This window comes from Lutjanus erythropterus, chromosome 5, assembly GCF_056507025.1.
Source record: "Lutjanus erythropterus isolate fLutEry1 chromosome 5, fLutEry1.hap2, whole genome shotgun sequence".
In the NCBI taxonomy this organism is placed as follows: domain Eukaryota; kingdom Metazoa; phylum Chordata; class Actinopteri; order Lutjaniformes; family Lutjanidae; genus Lutjanus; species Lutjanus erythropterus.
In genome coordinates, this window is record NC_139321.1 from 10,393,702 (window position 1) to 10,419,520 (window position 25,819).

Below are 25,819 nucleotides of genomic sequence, written 5' to 3' on the forward strand. Positions count from 1 at the left end.
GGTTGTAGGTCTAGTAGTCAGTTGCATCCAGAGGCATTTTGATCCGTGCACATTGATAACACCCCTTGGAAATTGAAATGAAATGTGCCAGACCAATTCTCATTTGCACGATAGTCTGGTGATGCCAGGCTAATTATTCTTAGAAATATGAAGGGAAATTCTGGTTTAGATGTACCCCACCTTTTGCCCAGTGTCAGCTGGGATTGGCTCCAGATCTCCGCAACCCTTCAGGTTTTAAATAAACAGCCAGATTAGCCAAACTAATGTGAAAGAGAAAACAGGAAACACTATCACCCAAACAGGCTGTTATAGACATGCAGCAGTTTACAGACTCCTTGGTACAACCTTGACCTGCCATCTTTATCATAGTGCATTCTCTCCTGCAATGAAGGATTATTAGTAAAATTATTAGTGCACTTTCCATTTTACCTCCAAATAAAGCTGTTTAGATAATTTGGCTAAACTGTGGCCTTGTCTTGTCTGACCGGTCATGAGTTTGCACCAACACATCATGTTCAGGTCTTATCAATTACATGCTCACAGTGTCACGAAAACATTTTACAAATAATGGCCACAGCTATGAAAAAAGACCCAAGTTAAAATAAACTTGAAATATCCTCTGTGTTCCAAGTTCCAAATAAAGAAAAGTGTTGCTATTTTCTAAATGTGTCCGAGTGACGAACACGGTGACCTCCTGCCTCTTCAGGTAATTTGTTTATGGGGAGCGACTACAGATAATAAGAGCTGAGGATAAATTCTCATTGTTTCTTATTTTGTCTTGCTGTGTGGAAACGTTTTCCAGAAGCTCATGGGGAGGGAGACAAATGAATGAAAAGGAAATTCTGCTAGCGTGTGTGTGTGTGTGTGTAGCTGTAGTCCTTACACCTGACTCACACCTTGCCCTCCCACTACGCTTTGCCAAATGTTCGCCCACACTGTCACCACCTGGCCACTGCTGTGCACTGTGTGATTGCATTGTGTACGTCAGCGTGCATGTGTGTGTTTGTGTGTGAGCCGAGGTCTTCTCTAACAGATGGAGTAACCTAATACACGTCTCATTTCTGCCCCGCTGTCCGTTGGCCCTCATGGTCTGTTGGTGATGCTATCTGGGCCTTACCAGCATCCTGTCTGCTTTGTTCCTGGAATCGGCCCACCCCCAACCCTCACCACCAACCCCTCCTGCCCCGCCCTGCCTCGCTGCCGCCGCGAGTAAGCCCAGGGCACCCGGACTCAGACACACACTGGTCCCGCAAGAGCAGCTCGTCAGGTGGGGCTGCTCTCGGGTTACCTGGGACAGGTCGCTCTGTGGGAGTGAAATGTGTCTGGAAAAACAACATATTGTTTACAGTCAATGAACAGATGCTGCTTTTGTTGTAGACAGACTTATAAAATCATAACTGAAGGCAAAGCCTGCTGGGAGATTTGTGTGTGTGTGTGTGTGTGTGTGTGTGTGTGTGTGTGTGTGTGTGTGTGTGTGTGTGTGTGTGTGTGTGTGTCAGCCTGTGCACATGCTCAGTACACTTATGTAAAAAGTTAATAATTCCAGTTTTGGTGATTTGCTAACTTTTATTGCAGACACACAATAAGACATTTTGATCAACTTTGGCTTTATAAAGCTTCAACAAGTCTAAATTACACAATAAACAAGATGAAAAAAAATATCTGTTTTGATTTTACATTGACACTTCATATAGACTGGGTTGCACCAACAAAGATTAATTTAATCTGAGACTGATTAACTTTAATCAGAGTTTTAAACAAGCAAATCCAGATTTAAAACTAAGCAAAACTCTTGCACAATTAAAACCTAATCTCAGTTTTGGAAATCCAAGTTTAGTGATGTAAATCAAAATTAATTAGAGTTTAATGAATATGGAAATGCTTGCTTACCTAAAATAAAATAAATAAAGAATAAATTTGACTGTTGTCAGGATTTAGCAAGTATAAAAGATTTGACTTTTGGCTGCTCTGTATTCCTTAATAAAACATTCCATTGTTTGGTAGCAAGCTAAAAAGTTAATAAAATGTGTTTGTTAGGTAGCTAAAAAGTTAACAAAATGTTACATTGTTTGCTAACTAGCTAAAAAAAAATAATTAGCCTAATTAGCCTACTTATGATAGCTTGGCAGAGAACTTGTTGAAAGTTTGAGGAAGTTGTTGGCTCAGTGTAACAGCTCCAGTGAAAGAAAAAAAGACTCACATACTAAAACTCATTTCGGTTGAGTTTATCCCTTAACTTTCTTTGAGGAACTTAATTATTTTTGCTCAATCCATCTGAAAAAGGCAACTATTTTAGAAGTTAAACCTCCTCAAGTGTAAGTTTAAAGTTAATACTAGGTCACATTAAATTGGGGTTTAAAGTTTTGGTGCAACAGAATTAACAGGAAAAACTAAACTGGGGTTTAAAAAGAGGTCTACATTTAATTTTTCTTAATTGTAAGGTGGTTCAAAAGTTTGGCGCAAGATAATTTAAAGTGAAACTGTGATTTAATCGGGTTTAAAAATTAATCCTTGTTGTTGCAACCTGTCCACACGGTTTCCACCTGACACACAGTGTGTGCTGGCGTGCGTCTGTATGGATGGCTCTCCGTTCCTCCTGCCAGTTCTCTCCCTGCGTCCTGGACAGGTACTGTTTTGTCACCGGGACCAGGTGGCAGCGGCTTCTTCATCCGTCTCCGTGGCGGCTAGAGGTGACACTCCATCAGCCAAATGGATTAGTCTCATTGGCTCGGTAATTTATTGATGTTTTCCTCTCCGGGGGATAATAGGTGTATGAGCGGGTGATTGATGAGGCCGCAAGGCGCATGTCTGCCTTCGCAGCGTGTCAATCGCAGTCAGCGGTCAGTCAGCGAGACTTATGTAACACCCAGACTGATGGCTTCATGAACATCAAATATGTTCATTTGACAGGTCCTTCATAGATTATGTGAAAAGCCTGTTTTATGTCAGAGCTGAAGTCACTTAGAGCTTTAAGGTGTCAGAAATAAGTGACCTCCGTGGGACGCAGATTTATTAGGTTTCTTTTAAACTTTAGACTGAATCTGCACCACTTGATCACACTTTAATTGGGGACTTTGATTAATGACACAATATGCAGAGACAGTAGACATTATAATAAAGCTTTCACAATGTAATGCTGCAGATCCTCCTCAGTGGAAATGTGACAGAGTCGCTGTTCAGAGATTCACACATCCTGGAAAACCTTGCAAACAGTTGACCAGTTTACCCAGTCACAGAAACACCTGGAAAATGAAAGACAACGTTATATGTCCTGGAAAATCTTGTGTTGTCCTGAAAAAATCTCCCATTTTCCTTTTGCTGAGGATGAACTGCTGCACTACTTATGTGAGTATTTTTAATTAGTTATGTCATGGAAACGCTGTGAATCCCTCCAAGTCAGTCACGTAGCTCCTGCAGGTTGCCTGACGTGACTTTACAACTTAAGCTGCTGAAAATCGTTGTTGCTGGCAGTTAACTCTGGTAGTTTTATTTTGTTTGTAGAATCAGGTTTGTAGATTAATGGTGCTTTACTTGCTTTAAATGGTTGAATAATGCTAGATTGGTTGGCATGTTTGTTTGTTTAAAGGGATAGTTCACCCGAAAATGAAACGTCGGTTATCATTTACTCACCCTTGTGCTAATTGAAAGTTGGCTTTATTTTGTTTGTTTGCAAAATACTGCCGGAGTTTCACAGGAAAACTGAGTTGCAGAATCTTTCAATGTAAGTGAATGGTGACCAGTTTTCAAACGGAAAAAACAACCCCCCCAGAAAAGATAATATACCTCCATACTGCTCGTCTGGCATAATCCAAGTCTCCTAAAGCCCTGACATGCCAATTGCACACCGTCACACCACACACGCTCAGTTCAGACAGTGTGCATGTCAACATGAACATGGCTCCAAGCCAAGTCAAGTCAACTTCAACTTTACACTAGCCAAGCAGTATGGAGACGTTTATTGTTTTTTTTGTGTGTGTGTGTTGCTATTTTATGTTTGAAAATCATTCACTTCCATTGTTTCGGAGATTCTGCAACACCGTTTTCCTGTGAAACTCCAGCAGCGTTTTGTGGACTCAAAAACTAAACCTGACCTTCAGTCAGCGTGAGGGTGAGGAGATAATGACTGAATTTTTGAAACCATGGCTGGGAGCCATGGTTTGAAATGTGTGTTGAGCATTGTTGAAAGAGTTGGATTAATAATGAACTGGAAAACAATGAATTGGAGTCCAACTATATGTGAGCTGGGGCTGCATTGTTACGATAAAATAAACCGTGACATGAAATATTTACCTTTTGCAGCGGGAGGTCACAGTGGATGTGATTAACCTCATTGAAGACTCCGCTTAATATTATTAGCAAAGGGGCTCAAGTATGCCGTGATAAACTGATACGTGTCAGTGGCAGTTGATAATCCTGGCAAACTTTACTCTAACTCAGTAAAATAACTAAACTGTGTATTTCGGTTTGTAAAGCTCAGTCTAAATCTGTCTGCAGGCAAAACTGTAACCTGTTTGTATTACTGGTGTTCAGGCAGGTATGGTTAATATAAAAGTAAAGTTAAGAAGATTGAGGTTATAAATCAATAATAATAATTAGGATACATTTTATTTACATGCCACTTGCCCAAAATACATTACAGTGACAAAATAAAATATAAGAATAGTTAAACAGATAATTAAAACAAGACAAGAAATGAAAAATGACAGTAAGAAGAGATAGTAGTAAAATTCATGACATTAAAACATCAATTTTATGTCTGTATATTGAAATATTCCTGTAATTGTCCTCTAGTTACAAGAGTGAGTGATAAAGTCAGGAAATGTTTTTATGTTTGAAGGGACAATTCACCCCAAAATCCAAAATACAGTAATTTTATATATCCATCTAGATTTCTTCCTCATGTAGTTCCTTCATGAAACTGCTCACAGCAAGGTCTGTGAATTATCCTGAGTAATCGGGTCATGAGATTTGGAGAGAGACACTGCTTTTGAATACGGATAATCTTGGTGCTTTGAGCAACACAAGTTGATTGGCAAAACTCTGGAACTCAGACCAGAACAATCTAGATGGATAAATACCACTACATTTTGGAGCAAACTGTCCCTTTAAATGTGGCTTTCACAGAGAATATTGCATTAGTGTATGACACAGCCCTTGTCTTTCATACCAGCTACATCACTACTGAAAAAGTCCCGGAAAATGATCTCTAGAAAAGAGCGGGAACCCTGATATTGAACATGATTTACAGGACATCTATATTTTAATGTCCAAGGAAGCTGAGAGGCCCAACATCCTTAGAGTAAACATTATCTGGCTAGTGAAAAATGTGGACAGAGGTAAAAAAAAAAAAGAAGAAGCAGAGACATCTCCCTCTGCCTTGTGCTGCCGATCTGTCTGTAAAAAGCCTTCAGTCTCAGAGGAGAAACAGCCAGCCTTCTGCCTCCATCTGTGACACTGACAAAATAAATGCTACTGCTAATTTTAAGCGTGACCCAATATGTTTGAGCGGGCTCCTGCTCTGGTAATGTGCGCTCCTGACCTCTTACAGTCGTATCCAGCATGTCACAGGCTCCTGACATACAGCCCCTCTCCCCTCCATTAGAGGATACCTGATCCCGCTCAGGCTTTCACTGATGAAAGAGAGCGAGCAGCGTGCGCAGGAAATGAGCTCGCGATGGTTCTTACCGTGACCCTAGCTACTTAAAGCCATTGAATTGCATTTATGAAGAGCCCTCTAGTCTTTCTCTTACCATTACAAAGTGGCTCTCCTCTTTGTGGTGTAAGAGATACTACAGGTAGCAGCTAAATTACAGGGTTTGATTTAAGAGGCTTTCATGGAAACCAAGAAAAGGAGAAGCAAATAGCTCAGAGGTGGATGTGCATTTTCTCAATGCCTGGTTGTAAGAGGCTCCTGCTTTTGTATCACCAGGAATAGAAGACTTTGTATTTCTATGTATGTCTGCATGTGTGTTTTTCTGTCTGTGTGAGTGTGTGTGGGAGTGTCTCACCTCCTCCACAGTCTGTCTCCTTGTCTTGGCTGGCAATCTGCACATCTGCCTGCTCATTGATCACAGAGGGAAGTGCTCCGCAGACGCAGCAGGACAGCCGTAGCCTGAGAAGCTAAACAGATGTGCGCTGCTCCCGAGCATCCTCTCACACTCACCCAAAAAATACTCAAATGTTTTTTGTAACCTTTATTCATCCAGCAACTGTATTGTCGAGCACGCATGCTGTTTTCCGCCCTGTTTCATATTCACGCGCACATTTAAAGTTACGTTGACAGCCTGCTTCTGTTTATCACTGAGGCAGTTTGGGGATAAATGGCTCGCTTAAAGGGCCACTCCATCTGCCGTCTTTTCCAGGTTTTTCAGACACAAACTCAACCTTTAGAACAAAGGAGTGATGTAGGTTAGAGCGCCGATGCCCTCCCCTCAACCGAGGGGGTTTATACGAAGCAACATCGTCATGCAGAAACCTGCATCAGGTCACGGAGGAACGTTTTTAAAGGGTTTGGGAAAATACCATTTTCATCCTTTACAACCCACATACTGGGGTGCCCTGGTAACTCACTTGGTAGAGCTTGTGCCCCATGTAGCGAGGCTGTCTGTCCTCTGCAGCGGCCGTGGGGATCTTTGCTGCATGTCATCCCCTCATTCTCTCTTCAGTCCTCTCCTCAGCTGCCCTATCAAATTAAAGGCATAAAAATGATGTAAACATCAACAATGGCATCACATCTCTTTTACCCCCTCAAGTATTGCTGTAACATCCCAGCAAACACCAGATGGTACCTCAGAGAGTAAGCAAGGAGGTCTGCAAATGTGACTTAACATAACATGAATAAAACTTTTAATACATTAGATTCTCAAACTGTGGTACGTGTACCACTGGTGGTACGTGAGCTGCCTCTAGTGGTACGCAGATGAATATCAGAAATATTTTTTTTAAAAGAAAATTTGTTAATTTAAAATATATAATCCTATTAAAATGCTACAAAATTTCAAATGAAAACACATAAAATGTTTGATCACTGACTAACTAACTCAGCAGTTACAAGCTAAGCTGTGTAGTAAACGGACGGTCCAAAAACACCGCAATCGTGGCTCCGGATCAGGAGGAAAATATTTAGAGCAGCCATGTGAAAATTAAGTGGACGAGAGTGAATTGAGCACATGTGCTGGTGGTTATCTGAGAAGTACCAGTAAAGTAAATGTCCACAGCAGCTGGTAACACCAAGAGGAGCAAAAAACAGTGCGCTGGGACTTGGAGAGCTCAGTATTTTCCGGCATAAAAAGTTTGAGAAACACTGCATTACGTCATCCACGATGGCGAAGGCCACAGCCAGTATATTGTGAGCTTCATAACATCTCTTCAGAAACTCATGTGTGACTTCACAGACGCTCCGTCCACTAATTATTATACAGTCTATGATTTAAACTCAGACAAACCGATGTGACACAACATAATTTCCATTTCCTTTTCTCTCGAAGATATTGAGCACAAAAACATCATAGAATATCCAGGTTTGTTTTCTCATCAACAAGGCAAATACTATGATGCAATGAGCGCTATACTGTACACTGGGACGAGAATCCATTGATACTTAAGTGACTGTTTATTAGTAACTCAAATAAGTTAATTTAGTTTAAGTTGTGATCATAACATAAACACATTTTTCCCTTGTGTGATATCTACCCAAGCAGCAACAAACTTACAGGCTGTACTGAAGTTAAGTTAGGTGTTGCCAGCTGGTACAGATCGATCATGTATGTAAACTGCCTGTGTCGTGTTTTTGTGGCAGCTATTTTCATCAGCTCCTCAAATGATCTTTTTAAACTGGGTCATAAAACCTCAAAATAAGTGCAATTTTCTCACAAGAGCATCGCCTCAATTCACGCTCATCCACGATTCATTTGCATTCTGCACGTGCACTCGCATGCATTGACTTTATTTGCCATTATGCTGCAGTTTAAATTTGCTATGTGTTGAGTCTGCAGCTTTAGGAAAGTACTGAGAGCTGGACCACAAGCAGGAAACAAAGGTCTCCTGGTGTTCAATTCTTGTTTTACTTCTGTGATAAAACCATTAAAATGTTGGTCTTTGATGTGCTGAAATGTAACGCAACAGGAGGACAACGTGAGCTGAGTCATAAAGTTGAACTGACTCAGGAACTTCAGTTACACTGAAATGTAAGGATAGCTGCCATGAGCTACCGGTCACCCCAGACCAAATGAGGCTGGTGCAGCAAGTTGTACTGCATTTACTGGCTTTGTTTGTTATGAATTCTACTTTTTATTTGAGAAATAAAAGAAAGATAGAGGCAATTCTTCTTTCAAAAGTTACATCTTTGAAATGCAGACCATCAGCAGAGAGGGAGCAATGTTCATTTCCTTTGCTCAGATGCTGTAATATTCTCAGATGGACCTCCTTATGTGCCCGAAATTGCGCACAGAAAAACACATTATACGTCCCGCACAAAAGAGACAGAGCTGTCACATCGTTTCTCAGTTCTGTCCAAGGACCCAGAGCTCTGCCGAGGCTGCCGAGCGTCATTTGACCTCAGAGAGGCATGGAGAGAAAGAAATTAAACTATCCAAGCAAGAAAAATCAAATAACAAAGATGAAATGGCTAGCTTTTGTAGCACAAAAACCAATAACTTCCTCTAATGTTCCCTAAACCAGTGCTTCACCCCCCCCCCGAGCCCCCGCCCTCACAAAGCAGTTGCGGCTATCACTCTCAACAAAGTGATATAGTGGACTAGCTGCGGTATAAATGGGATTTCAGCATCCCCAGCTATTCTCCTGTCCAAAGCTTCATTTCACTGACTCTCAGCTCCCCTGCTAAGTTCAGTAATGGAGCTTTAAATCCCCTCTGTTGTTGGGTCCTCACTCATTTTGCTACCGGGTCGATGATAGAGCTCTCGCTTCTTGTGCCACCTTGTTGATAAGGCTTCACTTTGTGCCTTGAAACGCCTCTGATTATTTTTCCCTCCTCGCTTCAGACACGCACGCCTCCCTCCTGCACGCTCTGTGTGCTTCTCTCCCTGCAGACGTCCTCATGGTCATGCCTCTCCCGATTGACTAATATATTGAGATTAATATTCTCATTTAAAGGGACTTTTTTTTTTTTTTAAGATTCTGTGAGCTCTTTTCTGGTTGTATTAAAAGGTCAAACCCCGAAATCTCGCTTTTTATCTGTTACAGATGCTGTGCTCTCTTTATGTTCCAAGTTATCGTCAATTATTGTGGTACTGTGTGGATGTGTGTGTGTGTTTTTCCCGCACATCTGTGAGCGGTCCCATTAGAGAAAACAACAGATTGAGAAAAACTGGGAAAAGTGAAAGAGAGGCTATGCGTGGGAAGTTTCCTCTGTGACTGTGATCGTTAAGGATGGGATGGATGTTTTGGGGGAATTGCATCCATTTGACTGTTTGGTGTTTTTGAGCTAAATTGCTGCCTATATTTTGACAGCTCGGTGTAGTTGTTGTGATTAGAGGTGCATCATCACCCACTGAATGCTTTCAAAAAAGTGGCCTAACTTTCACCTCGTCTGACTCTGACGCTTTGTGTTGGTCTTGAGTGTGAACCAATCGTGACTTCGGCCATCGGTTTGTCGACGACCATTTTGAAGCCTTGAGTTACGGGGTCACATCTAGAAGGGAACCCCAGACCTGTGACAGATCTTGCAAGAGTGATCATTAACCTAATAAACGCTTACAGAGTGTTTTGTGTTTCTGTTTTCTGTCACCTATGTAGATTTTAACAACAGCGTTGTCACCGTATAAAACTTACGAAACATAATCATGAGCCGTCTTCCAAACACAACCGGAGTTTGGCATTGTAAAGGTTGCTGTCTTGGTTTTTTGCAACTATGCACAGTAGGCTACAGACAAAATTGTGGAGCTGATGGGTGACGTTCTGCAAATTGGGCAGTCCCTGGTTTTAGCTCATCCATTCAGGTGGAAATTATGGCAGCCTGCCTGACCACAAAGTTTTGCATGTTACAACTAACATAACACTTTACATAAAGAAGTATTTTGTTTACTACTTTTATATGCTGTATATGCAGACCTATAGCAATTCTATTGCTGAAATAAAACTCAGAACGGGTGACTGACATTGTTTTTGGAAATATGAATCATAAAACATACGGCCTCAAGAAGTGATGGTTCAACTTTATTCTCATGGTCTACTATTAAAAAAGCTAACAGTGGCAATAAAAAGCAAAAAATTGGCTGTATTGTATTATCAAATAAATGCAATATATATATTTAATTGGCACCACAGTATTGTGATAGTACCAAATCGTGAAATAAGTGTTTTGTCCCAGCCTAAAGAAACGGGTAATGTAGTGACAGAATCCTGTTCCATATTTGATCAATACTGACTGGTTTGATAGTTTGATCTTTGTTTCTTCAGCCCTCTGTTCTGCACTGGACAGACTCACTGAGAATGATTTGAAGAAGACTTAAAACCAGCGACTGAGACCATAAATTAATTATGAAGCTGTTTACTGAAGTCATACAGCAACTGAGAAATAGGGTCATTTTTCCATAAGAGTACATACAGTTGGACTTCTCTTTGCAGCCAGAGGAGTCGAGACCTGTCCGCTATTTAGGTTACAGTTTGTGGTTGTTCTCTTGTTTTCTTGCAGAGGCCTTTGATCTGGTGCTGCGTCACGGCCGAAACTCCACCCTGTCCATGCTGAAGGCAGACTTCCCAAGTCTCGGAGGTGCAGCCCAGAGCTCTGTGGGGCAGCTCTTCCTGGACATGTCGCTCTACATCCTGGGTTCAGACTCCACAGTGGACCACATGGTGGCGGTGCTCTACGGTCGCCTCTTCCCCCTGGCGTACCGCCGCCTGCTGGGGGGCAGCGTGTCCTCTGCGTCTGAGGAGTGTGTAAGAGGAGCCTGGAAGGACTCGGGAGCATTTGGCCCTTATCCCAAACTGATGATGACCCGTCTGTCTCGCTCCCTCCTGGCCACGCGAGTCTTCCTGCAGGCGCTGAACCTGGGCATCGAGGTTGTCAACACCACCGACCACCTGCGGCCCGGCCGGGACTGCAGCCGGGCCCTGCTGAGGCTGTGGTACTGCCCGCACTGCCAGGGCATGCTGGGGCCGCCAGCTTGCAGAGGCTTCTGTCAGGCGGTGATGCAGGGCTGCCTGGGGGGAGCGGCCGAGGTGCAGCCTCATTGGAGGACCTACGTAGACGGACTGGGGAAGCTGGCGGGGGCCATGAGGGGGGAGCAGGACATGGAGGCCGTGGTTCTCGGACTGCCTACGATGATCAAAAAAGCTATCAAACATGCTGTGAGCGCCCGCACCCGCCTCACTGCCCTGGTGAGTCCGATACACAAATACACCTACACACTGAAGCAAATAGCACTGCATTAACAAATACAAGGGGCTGAATCCGTGTGGGAGTGTTCCTAGAGATGAGACAATTAAATAATTACCTGCAGGAGATTCGGTTTAAGTGAGTCTGAAGGCTCACCACACACCAAAACACTGCACTGTTTGCAGTCTATAACACCATAACAGTCATCTTATCCTTCGTCTCTACAGTTGTAAGACAGTTGAATTAAGGTGAAGTCATGCTAGAACCAGTCTGTGAGAACATTTGCTCTTTCCTTCATTCACCGTGCAACTGATGAATTCTATGATGCATTTCCTGTTTTGGGGCAAACTCATTTATGCGTGAAAAGAACTAAATCCAGTTTTAAGATTGTGTCTCATTTATTCCAATAAAAGTTGTTTATCGAGCACATAAGCTGAAATGTTCAGAGCAGCATGAGCATTACAGTCCCTCAGTGAGTTCCCAGCACAAGAATGACCTGCAAATAGTAACACTTTTTGGTTTTCTAATTTTACTGGAACTAATGGCTTTGTATGCAAATAAAATTGAAAGTTGAAAACTGAGTATAACTGAGTAACTGCAACACTTGCAAAGGCGTCAGTGTGCATCATGTGACCTGCAGTTGTAACAGGCAAGCGGCTTTGCAGGTCATAAAATATTGTTAAAAGATTCAGATAATCCAGAAGAATCTCTGCACATAAGTGACAAAGCCAAAAACCAACACTGAATGACTGTGACCTTGCCCCTTCAGACAGCATTGCATCAAAAACCCAAATAATTGTATAAAAGATACTGAATGTCCTGCAGAAGATACTCCACTTCGCAAAACCGTCGCCAGTAAACACAGTTTGTTGTTGCATCTACAAATTCAGGTTAAAACTCAACCGTGCATAGAGAAAGCTACATATTGACAAAATCCAGAAAAGCAGCTGACTTCTCTGGAGCCCAAGCTCATCTGAGATGGACCGATGCTAATTTTAAAAGTCTGCTGTGGCCTGATGAGTCCACCTTTCAGATTGTTTTTGGAAATCGTGGACGTTGTGTCCTCCAAGCTAAAGAGGGGATGGACTGTCCAGTTTGTTAACAACGCTAACCTCAAACCTCTTGACCAAATACTCGGCCAATAAAGCTGCTCTTGATTCTGCAGCGGTAGTCGTGGTCAGAAAAGCCCACATAGACATGAAGGACACGAAGAAGTGAAAGAAATGTCACCTTCTTCTTCTTGAACAGTTAATTTCAAGTCTGAAAATACTTTTATCGAGCGAGGAAGGAGAAGTGATCCAGGCTGCATTTCTTCACTCCCTCCAACAAAGAAGACATCACCTTGTAACAAGAAATCACAAACACACTACTAGACAACTGACCCACAACATATTTCCTCCCAGCATCCAAAGCGAGATGGCGCCTTTGCACTGAACTGAATCAAGAGGGAGAAATAACAGGAAAGGAAGGGAATGAAGGAGAACAAGCACGGATTCATTCGGGCTGCCAGACAGAATCTCGCAGCTCGTCTCACTCCTCGGCAGCGGTGACCCGTTATGTGTGGTTTCAACTGCAATAAAACCGTCAAGTTCGTTCGTAGCCCACATGTGAAGTGAGGGTGAAGTGCTCATGAAATATGAACGCCGTTCTCTGGCAGAGTTACAGAGCTGGATGTGCTTCTGCTCCTGTATATCTGCTGAACTTTTCACTCTCACACCCCCGAATCCCCGCGGTGACCAGGTTTCCACTCAGAACCCATCATTTATTAACACGCAGGTTGACCTCACTTACTCTACAGCGCGAGGGCGTGGCCACGTCCATGAATCGCTGACTTTGGGGAAATCGCTCTGTGTGTGGTGTGAGTGTGTGTGTGTGTGTGTGTGTGTGTGTGTGTGAGGGAGAGATGCTTATCCAAAATTAAAGAAGGCCTGTGTGGGTTTATTTTAGATGTTCCAGTCACTGCAGATGACTTTACACTGTGTTTATGGCTCTTGCTGTGTTTCCAGTATATGGGATTAAAGCTGCTACGGTAGTGTATTGTTCAGCTCTGTGACAAGGTCGTGTGTGTGTGTGTGTTTGAATGTAATCTTGCAGAGACACTCGTTGCTGTGTGGTGTCATTGAAGGGACAGAGGCATCGTTTCCCTAAAGGCTAATTTTGCCTCACAGAGGAGTCATGGGAGATCAACCCAAATTAGACAACACTTCAAATCACCTCAAACAGTCATTTGTGTGAGTGAATTTAGAGATTAAAGGACTATTGTACTGTTTTGTCATGGTTTAACCATTTAGCTATTAAATGTCCAACCAGCTTACATTTCATTTAGTTTATTTTCTTGTCACTTACATTGCTGTTACATGGTAATGCAGTGTCAAGCAGGAATAATAGGAAATATAATAATATGAAAATCTACAGAAACCCTGACAGACAAATGTGTTTTACATCTGCATAAACAGGTGAGTTTTGGCAGGTGAAATTAAACAAAAAAGGATAAGGTATCCAGTAATATTTCAAGTAAAAAAGAAAGTAGTTCCAGTAGATTGTAGAAAGAAAGTAGGAGCTACTCATAACCAGGTCTGTGGATTATCTTGAGTAACGAGGGCTTGAATTTTTGGAAAGAGACACTAGTTTCGAATTTTTTCAAATGTATTTTTTGGTGCTTTGAACCCCGCAAGCCGAGTGCCATCTAATCCCATTGTTATTGGAGAGAAGGCTGACATCTCTACAGCCGATATCTCAAAAGCTCTGCAACTCGAAGAAAAAACCCTAGATGGATAAATAGTTTTATTTCTCCATTCACTTTAAACACAAGAAACATATATTGTGTGTTACCAAGTTACGTAACATTACTGTTATGTCTTTTTTTTGGTTAATTTAATTTGCATTAATCTGCTGTTAACATTAGCTATACTGTTTTGCCTTAATACAACAATTATCCTACTGACGTTAGCCATCAGCCTGCGATCATATTGTTCAGAGCTAACAAACAGCTACAACCTAGATTAAGTTTACTGCACATTTATTTACTGTAGCGTAGGGACACTTGATAGATCGGCCTACACAAAACAGAACAAGCACTTTGGATAAATTTTGATTTTGGACGTTTACAATATGTTAGCTGGTGCGACAAATGCTAACGTCAGTGTCATGGATGTATTGAGGGAGAACAGTAGAGCTAACGCTGATTAAAATACCTTTTTAGCCAACAGCAAAAAGTTACATAACTTACTAACACACCTTATAATGTACCTTGTGTTTTCAGTGCATGGAGAAGTTAAAACTCACATGGATGAACATATGATTTTAGTCCCTTTTTAAACATGGGGCAGTGATGTACTTTTGTGACCAAACTGAGAATTAAAATAACTCTTAAGAACATTATTCTTATTTTTTTTCAAATGCCAAAACTTTTTTCTTTCAACTGTTTTCACAGATGAAAAAAGTAACTTAGAAAAAACATCCAGAACTTTTTCCTTTTTCCTTAACACAGGAGAGAAAACTATAAATCAGACTTAGAAAATGGATCAGTAGCATTTTTTTTTCTCTTCGCCTCTCAGGGTATCCGTAAAGAGCAGATTGTTTTAAACTAATTCTCTTAGATTTTACTCGGTAATTGTTTTCTTCCAGCAGAGTTGAGTTCACAGCAGGAAGAAAATATGAGGTTTTCTCACAGAGAACCCAACTGGAAATGCGTCATCTACTGTAATAGAAAGTTGCTCATGGTGCGCCCGGATCCCTCAAAGTAATAAAATCCCCAGACTGTTTCAGCAGGAGTTTTGTGTTGTTCTTTCTGTGTTTTAATTTTCAGCTGCACAAAATCAAAAATGAAAATGAATTAGAGCCAGTATACATGTAGCGTAGCTTATAGAGGCTTTTAAATTATTCAGATGGAATAAGGTTTTGTTTTCAGAAAAATGAGACAGTCCCACTGAAAATCATTGCAGTCCATGTGTTCCCTGCAGCCTTTTCATCTTATACCCCATTAAGACAGACAGTGACATGGATTATCTGTGGTCTGGTCTGCACAGGTCAGTGTGCATCAGATGACCGTCTTTCATGACATGGGCTGAACGTCAATGCCCGACTATGATGACCAGCCATCTGAGTATAGAAATATATAATGATATTGACAGATAAATCTAAATATCATCGACTCCTCGACAAGAAACAGATGGAGAAAGAGAGAAGAGACTGACGGGGAAATACATACCGTAGATTAAATGCACGTTCAGTAGACCCACAGTCTCCAGTATGAAATAAGAATCAGTGTCCACCGGTCAGGTTCGCGGTGTGGGTGGGTTGGTGGGGGGCTTTCAACATGCACTGCAGTCACGGTGTCTTGTTTCATGTCACCACTGGCTGAGGCCAAAGTCAGAGATCATATGCAGAGTGGCAATATGTTTAAAAAATAGAATAACAATAGAAGTAAAATAAATGCTGAGGGTGTTTCTTTACAAGTAAAAATCTTAATGTAATAATTGTTGGTGAGAACTTGAACTTTCGAGTATCCCTGAGGATTTCAAAGGTATACTATGCAGGTTTTCTCATACTGACATACCGATGAAAAAAAGGGAATTGACCAATTATAATGTACTTCATATGTGTGTATATATATATATGTATATATATATATATATATATATATATATATATGTATATATATATATATATATACATATATATATATACATATAAAATAAAATAAAATAAATAAAATAAATAAAAACGTGTCTTGTATGTTAAAAATGATTACTTATTAATGACTAATCGATTGCGAGGGTTCATATTGGTTACGGACAATGTACAAAATTTTCAACCCAAATTTGGAGAGGTGAGCGTGACCACTGAGAGCAGAAGAGTTTGAAGTCATTTAGACTGAAGATTTGATTGAATGCTGCTGTTGATAATTCATTAAATGTCAACGATTAAAAAGTAACTAATACTCTGAGTAGTTATTGACAAGAATACTTTATACTTTTACTTAAGCAGTTTTCTAACAGGATGAGGCAGGACTTCAGGACCTCATCCTGAAGGTACAACAGATGTTAAGTTGACTGCACTGTACATTATCTCACTTATGAAATGGTTAAATTGACACAAAATATTGATTTCAAAAATGATTTTGTTGCTGCCCCAGAGTCTAGGATCTGAACTGTGTCCATAGCAACGGCCTGTTCTTCATAGCAACAGTCTGTTGTACATAGCAACGGTTTGCTACAAAGAATTAACAGACCTTAGAACACTGCATTTGACCAATCAAAATTGAGTATTTTACAAAGCCATGTAATAAAACTAATGTGAAGATGGTGAAACAGTAAACAAAGTAAACTACAGGTGAAAGTTATCAACATTTCTCAGATTACATACCTGTCAGTTTTTAAATCCTAAAATTCTCTCCATCTGTTGAGTGACTGAAGGTTGACTCATGTTCTCATCAGTCCTCCATCACTGCCCCTCTTTGCTGCTCCTGCCCAAGTATCAGCCACGACCACAAAATATAACATCAAAAGTGAAATTCTCCTTTTGAACAACTAATGCACCACTCACTTTGAAACTTTGCCTGTATGGGAAAATGTAAACAGAGACTGTTTCTGGAGTGTGTGCCATCAATCGTTTCGTCTGATTTCAAGGAGGATCCGACCTGATGGCGGACACAGAGAAAGTCCATCTTATCCAAGTGTCTGATGGTCTTCTTTGCTTGCGCAGGTCATTAAAAGGCAGCAGTTTTAAACTGAGAGTGTTTCATAACCACGTAAGAACTCTTGGCAGTATATTAACGTAATCTTTCAGTGATGCTTCATCATATTTAGTACAGCAACATAATGGATCGATGACGTTCTACGACTTGTTTCACATGACTGTGAGAGCTGCAGCTGTGGCCTCTCTCCTCACCTCCCCTCCAGACTCCCGTTACCGAGGGTGACAAACGGATCAACTCTATCTGAGAGAAAGAGTCCTCGAGGTGTGAGAGAGAGAGACGTCTCCTCTCCGCTCTGTGGACTTGACGCATGTTGCTCTGCCTGGGAGATGACCACTCATCGTCCGCCAGCCCCGCTCCCCGCCATGTTAACATTCATTTCCTCCATCCGGTACAACTCCAGCGTGAATCAACCAATGTTCAGAGAGACGGTGAGGGCAGCCAAGAGCCCCGCAGCTCCAATCTATTCCCCTGTCAACTTCCCACCCCTTCTCCTGGAGTTTGATGTCATCCACCTCCATCTCTACAGCTCATCCTCAACATCCTTCTCTCTCTTTCACCCCCCCCCCACCCCGCATTTATTTCTTTTCCTCTCGTTCTTACACGCTGCTGTGAGAGAAGATGCATGATTTATGAAGCTCTATTTTTACCGGTTACCGAGGAGAAAGAGAGGAGAGGAGAGGAGCGGCGACAAAGAGAGGGGGAGAGAGAAAAGGAGGGAGAATAATGGAGGGGAGAGTGTGAGGAGCGAGCCCAAGGGGAAGGAGGACAGGAGGGTGTGAAGGAGACATCCATCACCCTGCGACCCCTCGGCTTAGAATGAAGACGGGAAGTAGGTTGAGACAGAAATATGATGGATCTGACCAGGATTAGAGGAGACACGCTGCAGAGTACACGAGTTGTGTCTTGTTACACACTACACACAGTTTCGTAATTAATTATAAGTCTAATATCTCTTTGTGTGCCTCTGACATTTTTTGTCAATAACACACTTTACATCAGCTCTAATTTTTGGGTTTTTTTTTTGTTCCCCTTTGTGCACAAAAATAGCTCAAGCAGATCAAATCACACCCAAACTATTGCTTCACAGAAGAAAACAAAGCATTAATTAAATCTCTGCTGCATTTTTATTACTTATTAATCCATTCAAACATGTAGGCAACGGTACGCACAACAGTCACACTGTTTTAAAGCCATTTGAGCTATCAAACATGCAATAAATCATATTTGTAAATGCTAATATATCTTCAAGGTTATTATGAAGTTATTATCATATTATTATCATATGTTTGATTTGAATTACTGAAGATAAATGGCAGCGTTTGAAGACCTAATCTGCAATGTGTTTGATATTGTGAATAACATATATTTGCATGTATAACAGAAAAGTTAGATTTAATGATGGAAAATAAGCATCATGTTTGTTTAGCTGATCATCACTTAATTAACAGACTTTTTGCTGCTTTTCAGATTAAGCTTTAACGGAGGAATATGCAATATATTTGCTGTGCTAAATCATGAAATGGCCATGATATGTCATGAGGGATTAAGGAAACATGCTAAATTGAAATACTGGCTTCTCCGACAACAAGACTACAGCCAACATGTTCTCCTTTGAAATTTCTATCCTGGTGTGGAACATCTGTTTTTGTTTGCCTGTTTCACGTTAATTCACTTAACATGGAGCTCAAATTAATGTTTGCTGAGTGAGTGAGTCTCTGCTTGTGAGTGGTGAGAAATCATTAATAATCTTTTAAAATGAGTTGGTGTTTATAACAGTTAAATTGAGCAAAATGTTAATGTAGTCTGACAGGCAGTTACTGGACTCCAACTCCAGAGTGTGTATTTTCAGAGCGGTGAGCTTTTGTTTTCAGCATAACAGGCTTAGCTTTACACTGACAAACAGCTGACGGCTATAAAAAGCTGATCAACTTACACTCGTCTGGTGCTCATCTCGATTCAGTGTGCCTGCAGCCTGCACGCATCCTGCCTGAGCTTCAAGTCAGGGGAGGAGGGGAAAACAATCCCCTTCAGTAATTGGTACCCACTTCATAACACTTGGGCAGGGTTTCCCAAAGTTTTTCATGCCAAGGCCCCTCAGATAGTCTTTAAAAAACCACTGAAAATGCCAGAATAAAGAATCTGAATATATTTTTTACATTTATTAAAGCAATAATAATATTTTTATGTTTTAAATAATATGTCTACATTATAAATTATATGTATGTGTGTAATTATAATGTTGTCTTCACACGAAGTGAAGCAAATATTTGCCTTGCATTTGCACTGGTTGAACGCCAGATCATTTTGGGAATATTTGTAGTTAGTCACGATACTCGCGCAAGTGTGTTTATTCATCTTAAATGACAGCCATAAGCTAATGAACAACACGCTCAAAGGTAGCGAGCACCGGCCGGCATGTGTGTTATTGTGTGTCAGCCTCTAACAGCATTCACCAGAGAAGCCGTTTCTTTCTGTTTTGTCTCTCCTGTCTCTCTTCTTTTCCCCCCTTCTCTCTGTATCTTCACAAAGTAACTTTAAAATACATTTCTCCTCCAGTCCGCAGTCGACATGGACAGAGAGACTAATTAGCGTGCAGTTAACAGTCAAGTGACGTCGCTGCTGCAGACAGGTTGAGAAGCAAGAGTGAAGATAAATCCACTTTTTAATGCCAAAAGTTTGAATCATGAACTCTGAGTTTTCCTCCTGCCCATAAAGGAGTCGGCATCAGAGCGAAAATCAGTGTGACTCTGGTGTTTCTTCCTCCAGAAGCTCCGGTCTGTCCCCAGCTCTCTCCTCCAAAGCTCCCTGGCTCTCTTCATCAAAGCTCTCAGCAGCTGTGCCTTAGCTCCACCCCAGTCCTCTCCACACAACACACGCCAAAAGTCCTGTGATAGACGCACATTTTTAAATCAAGTTCAATATTTTCAGCTTGTATCATTCACACAGCCTGGCGTGAATTACACAGATTTCACATTTATTTGCGCCTTTATATTGATTTTATGTGTAATCTACTTACTTTCTGTTTTAACACACCATGAGTTTCATTCTCGTGGTTTGAATTTTGTATTTGTATATGGCTTGTTGAAAGATGAAAACCAGATTCCAGATTAAAAACACAAATGTTTTGAAAATACTGAATACTAACTCAGCTTCATTAGGTTGATAAAGGTGTAGTTGGATGTCTGTGGAAAATACTTTTATTCATTGTCTTGCTGATAGTTAGATGAGACGTTTGATACCTCTCTGTAATATGTAGCTGCAGACGGTTAGCTTAGCTTAGCTTAGCTTAGCGTAAAGACTGAAAACAAGGGGAAACAGTTAGCCTGGCTCCAGAGGTAGCAAAACCCGCCAGCACCTCTAAAGCTCACTAATTTTAGATGTTTAATTCATACAAGAGCAGAGCAAAGACAACATTTTTTCATTTCACAGGGATTATGTGTCGGACTACTTCTTTGCCAGCTAAACTAACCAGCTGCGAGAGTTATCAACCATCTCATCTACTTTTAGACATATGCCATTACAGTTTTTGATAATTCAGTTATAAATCTCAATTACACATACTTGTGTACCATCCTTTGAACTAAAGAGTAAGTTACCAAGTTCTCGAAGTACAATTTGTTCTTTTTTGTACCTTCTTAGGGAATCTATCACTTCCTGAGTTTCATTTTCTATCCTACTTTGAAGAAAACATCATGTACCTATTTCAGATTCGCACATCCGACTATTTCATCTGCATCAGTGTCTATAAAATCAAAAAGACATCAAGCTGTAATCGCTTTTCACAGCTCTGAATGCTTGAGGAATTGCAGAAGTCTGAGTGAGAAGTGTGAAATACATTTTTCGTACAAGCATCTGTTTAACCTTGATGCACAAACAACCGATGTTTCATTTTAAATTAGACTCTGATCTGCACAGCTTACTCATCTATTTTAGTCAAACCTACATGTTCATGTTTTAGTATTGACAATTTTGGGGATTTGTTTATCTCATTAATTTGAAGCTGAGATTCCTGAACCGGTGGATTTACTAAATAGGCGTTCTGAGCTGAGCTGATTAGTGAGATTTAAAGATTAGACTGACACAATCTGAGTTACCTGAAACTCTGTGTCAGTACACGATATACGTTTTTAACTTTGATCAGTGTATTTAAGTGCTTCATATTCACAGTATCTTTTCAACAACAGGGAAACTTATTTAACGCCAAAGCAGCGTCAAGGTGAAATAAGATGATGATTATTTTGTAAGGAATGGACAGCTAAGAGGAAATTCAATTTTTTTTTTCCATCTGGTGTTACTATGATGCTCTGCTATACATGTTTTCAGTTCCCTGATAGGTTTACTGACATATGATTTTTCACATGTGCAAATTATGAGATAATTTACTGTGGTGTTACAACCAATGGTGCCTTTAATAGAAATGGATTTTCGAGAGTGCTAAAGCAGCATCAGTACCTATGTTTTACAGTGCATTTAGACAACTCTTGCTGATACTTCTGGACCAGAACAAAGCCCTGGGGTAAGTGGAGGGATTGTGGAGTAGCTACCTGAGGTAATTTTGAGACAATATCCGAAAAGTGTACACGCAGTCAATGTATGGTATATGCACATGTCAAGGTTAAGGAGGAAAAAAAATAAAAAATGCGATTATAAACTGGTGTGTTGCTGAACTTTCAATAAAGTTAGCATCACAGTAGCATGAGTTGCTAAGCTAAAAGGCTAGCTGCACAGTAGCTACATGAGCCCAGCGACCTGGTGTTGGAATAGCTAGCTAAAAGTAATGGATACATGTTGATTCACCATTGGAAGTAATGCATACATAACTGAAATTAGCTTAAAGTAATGAATGACAAAAATAAATTAGTAAGCTTACAGTAATGGATAAATAAATAAAATTAGTTTAATAAATGAAATTAGCTTAAAGTAATGGATTCACCATTGGAATCGTTAGCTTAAAGAAATAATTAAACAAATGAAATTAGTAAAAAAAGTAAGAGATTTTCAAAATAGCAAAAAGTAATAGACATACAATTGAAATTAGTTAGCTTACTCCAACTGGTAGACTAGCAACAGCAATGCAACCTCAAACACTGATACCTAAACATTGATTTAATTGTATGAAAAGAATATTGTGACAGTATTCATCCTCATGGTGTTAAATGATATTCATTTTAAACTCATATAAGCTGAATGGATTTATAAGTGTCTTTTATGGGGTGCTTGTGTTTGGCTGTGGGGGTACGTCAGACAAGACAGTTTGGGAACAACCACTCCAGCTTTTGATTCAAATCCAAGCCCAGACAGAGCAGCATCCTTCTGAAGCTATAATAACCATGATAGCCGTCTGCTATTACTTTACGTCTGACACACAGTGAGACTTTCTCACTTCACTGGGAGAATTTGAAAGGGCTCCAGCTGCAATCCGATGTCTGTAATGTGTGCATTTCACCAGAAGTCAGTTCCTATGGTGGTGACAACAATGCAGGGAGGAGGAAGAGGATGAGGAGGATGAGGAGGAGGAGGAGGAGGAGGAGGGCTGAGTGCTGACTCAGTCTCTCCCCTGCGTCTGGACTCCCCTGGAACACAAACATTACTCACCAAATATCCTCCAATGTGTTGTTACAGCTGTGCATGGCACCCTGCCACCTTTACAACACAGATAGCGTCATCTTTCCTCCTGAAACTGTTTGCTTTTTAATAACGCCTTGTGGTTAGGATTAATGTATAAGTCTGACTATACATTAGAGTGTCATTGCCATTGATTTGTTTGGAGTTTACCTTTACACCATGTTTGCACAAGCACACTGCCACATGGAACCTGAGACGCAGGTGTGCAAGTGCATTGGCATGTGGACTGTGAGGTCTGTGTGTGTGTGTGTGTGTGTGTGTGTGTGTGTTGTATTACTGGCCGTCAGCACCTCTCTCTTTCTCTCTCAGTGAGGCTGGCTGCTCGGTGCAGATAAAAGTGTGCAGATATTTCCCAGCTCTCACGCTGAGGCAGGCTTTATCTGCAGACTCTCCTGTTGGTTGTGTTAGTCCAGCCCTGGGTGATATTAATACCCCGCTAATGAGCCCCTTCCTTGAAAAATCCGGAAACAATCGGCGGGTGTTGGGGGGGTGGGGGGGAGGCAGCAGAGGGGCCCGCGCGCTGAATCAGTCTTTCCCTTGTGCCACAACTCCCCTACGGCTTCCCGGGAACGCACAAACAAAAAGAGGAACGCAGCTCCAATCACATTAATCATGGCCTGTGGGAGCACCGACACTCGCTCCGGGCGCACGAGAACGAGAGAATTACACGAGAGGAGGATGTGGAGGGAGAGGATGGGGTGGCAGAGACAATGGGCTGAAGTGTGTGCGAGTGTACTGTATCAGTGTGTGTGTGTGAGATTTTCCCCAAATACACGGTAGGGGAGTATTAGTGGAGATGGCTAGTCAGGGATGCTGGGTATTAGAGAATGTCTGGTGCAGGAGAACTCAACCATCTGTGACTGTAAGGGCTCTGTGTGTATATATGTGTCTGTGTGGGTATATTTTTTGAAGTGGGGTTATATGACGTACTTATAGATAGTCTATTTTAGTCTATTCTGTAGTATTAGCTAGAGTAGATGCCAGCTGGCACACCTTCAATTTGGAGAAGCAGAGAGGTGTACCAGTACGGAGGCTAAGCAGTGGACTGTTCATATCGTCAATGTCAATGAATGAACTTCTTGCCACCTAAAAAGAATTAATATATAAGTGCAGCAATATTTAGAATATTGTCACCGCTTAACTTTATCAGAAAAGCTTTTCTGACAGGAAAGCGCCGTTATAAATACAAACCAACCAAACTTCAGTGGTGAAATCAGTAATTTTGCCTTGCAGAAACTAGGAGTTTCTGGTCCACTGTTGTGATCGTGTTGTTGTGTGACATTGGTGTTTTCAAAGTTTAGTTTATATTCACCCAAGTCACACAATAACACAAACAAACTAAGAGAACGAGGCAGCGATAAACCAGCAGCTCCTGTGTTCTGCGAGGTAAAATTACTCATTTACCCTATGGATTTTGGTTGGTTTGGGTAGAGCGATATTTGCCTTATCTAACAAGGTTTTCCATTAGAAAAAGGCTGTCTGACAGCAACGTAAAGCAGTGAAAATTTTGTAAATATATTGTACTCTTAAAATTATATTAATTTTTTTGGTTGAACCTTTTTTTAAGCGGCTAAAATACCTTTTGTTGCTGACCCTCTCCACAGCAGTTCACTTCATTCAACCCTACATCAAACAATCTGAACTATCCCTTTAAGGTGTTTGTGTTGTGGCTATCACTGTATCCTTGGATGACAAGGCTGTATTGATTAACCCTGATGATTTGGTCTCACAGCTGATCAGCATATCTGTGTGTCAGCATGCGTGAAAGAAACAAGTGTGTGTGCGTTTATGTAACGTGTGTGTGTATTCTGTAGAGGTGCATGTTTATCATGTTAATGGGCTTAGGTGCATTATGTTGAAATGAATTATTGCATGAAATGATTTCTTTTTTGTTTATGCAAGGGAATCTGTGTGAGTGTGTGTGTGTGTGTGTGTGCATATGTGTGTGTATGTGGCCTCGGTTGCCACCGGATAAAGATGTCCAGTGCTTCTCTATCTGGTCACATCAGTATTCAGCAGCGGTGGTGTCAGCCTATTCACTTAAAGGCGAGCTGGGCACAATTAGCTGTTAACATTACATGGCAGAATTAAGCCTGGACCAGTATCCCCGGGGGAAATTAAACCACCGGCAAATCATTAAACCACAAGCTAAACATTAACAGCCATTTGCATTTTTATTGCACCTGAAAAGAATGTGCCAGGTCCATTATCTCTGAGAGACAGAGAGGGACTTCTTATTTATTATTGTTATGTTGTCCCGTGTGAAAACACAATGGCATTTATATGGGGAAAGAAGCAGCAAACGAGAGGCCTTATTTTCACGCTCGCGTTTTTGGAGTGTTATGATTACAAATTCGAACAAGGCAGAAAACGGCTGGCAGAGGATACAATGACTTGTTTGTTATGCAAATCCCCCTGCTTTCATCCCTCCCAAAAATAAACAAACCCAAACAGATGACAATTTGCGGAGGGGCTCAGCTGAGTAAGGCCGGCAGTTTGGCTGTTGACAGGTTCTTACTGTCTGCAGTGTCATGAGTTTGAATAAACAGGCTTACAGCCAGGAACTGGGAGCAATGAAACATAAGTGGGGTGAATAGGTTTGGGGAGCTGAATTCACTCACTCAATCCCGGCTTTATCTCATTTTCTCCCTTCTCTCTCTCCTCCGCAGGTGAGCGGGATGTGTGGAAGCACTCCTCAGCGTGCCTCTCGCTCGGTCGGATCCCCTCCTCCCCTGCCTCCCGCTGCCCCCGCTGCCCGCAACGCGCATCCCTCATCCGCGGACTCTGATGAGACTTTGGCAGGCCTCCGCAGGTGAGGAAATCAGGAGCCCTAATCCACACTGAGACCCTGCCAGCTGATGTAGCAGCATTCATTCTGCAGACTAAGGAAGCACCAGAATCCAAATATGTATTCAGGAGCACAAATATTAATGAGAAATAATAACAGTAACAGATATTGCTTATTCTTAGAAGGTAAGCAATCTACTGCTATGGATAGGATTAGTAACAAAAAGTACTTCAACCACCTAAAAATTAGCATCTTCTAAGTGTATGCTATATTTAGTGTATTTTCACTGCTTTATTTTGCCATCAGAAAGCCTGAAACTGCAGTTCTATAAGCCAAATATCTCTTTCTCAAATAGCAGTACACCCAAATC

At 41.2% G+C, this 25,819-nt stretch overlaps 1 protein-coding gene across 1 annotated transcript in view; it reads left to right on the forward strand.

The window, feature by feature from the left end:
* The window catches only part of gpc3 (glypican 3), a 169,969-nt gene that overhangs the window by 90,053 nt on the left and 54,097 nt on the right, over positions 1–25,819 (forward strand). Inside the window, exons 3-4 of the mRNA XM_084718753.1 lie at positions 10,652–11,337; positions 25,331–25,473. Coding sequence (XP_084574879.1) covers positions 10,652–11,337; positions 25,331–25,473 — 829 coding nt within the window. The remainder of the gene's footprint in view (positions 1–10,651; positions 11,338–25,330; positions 25,474–25,819) is intronic.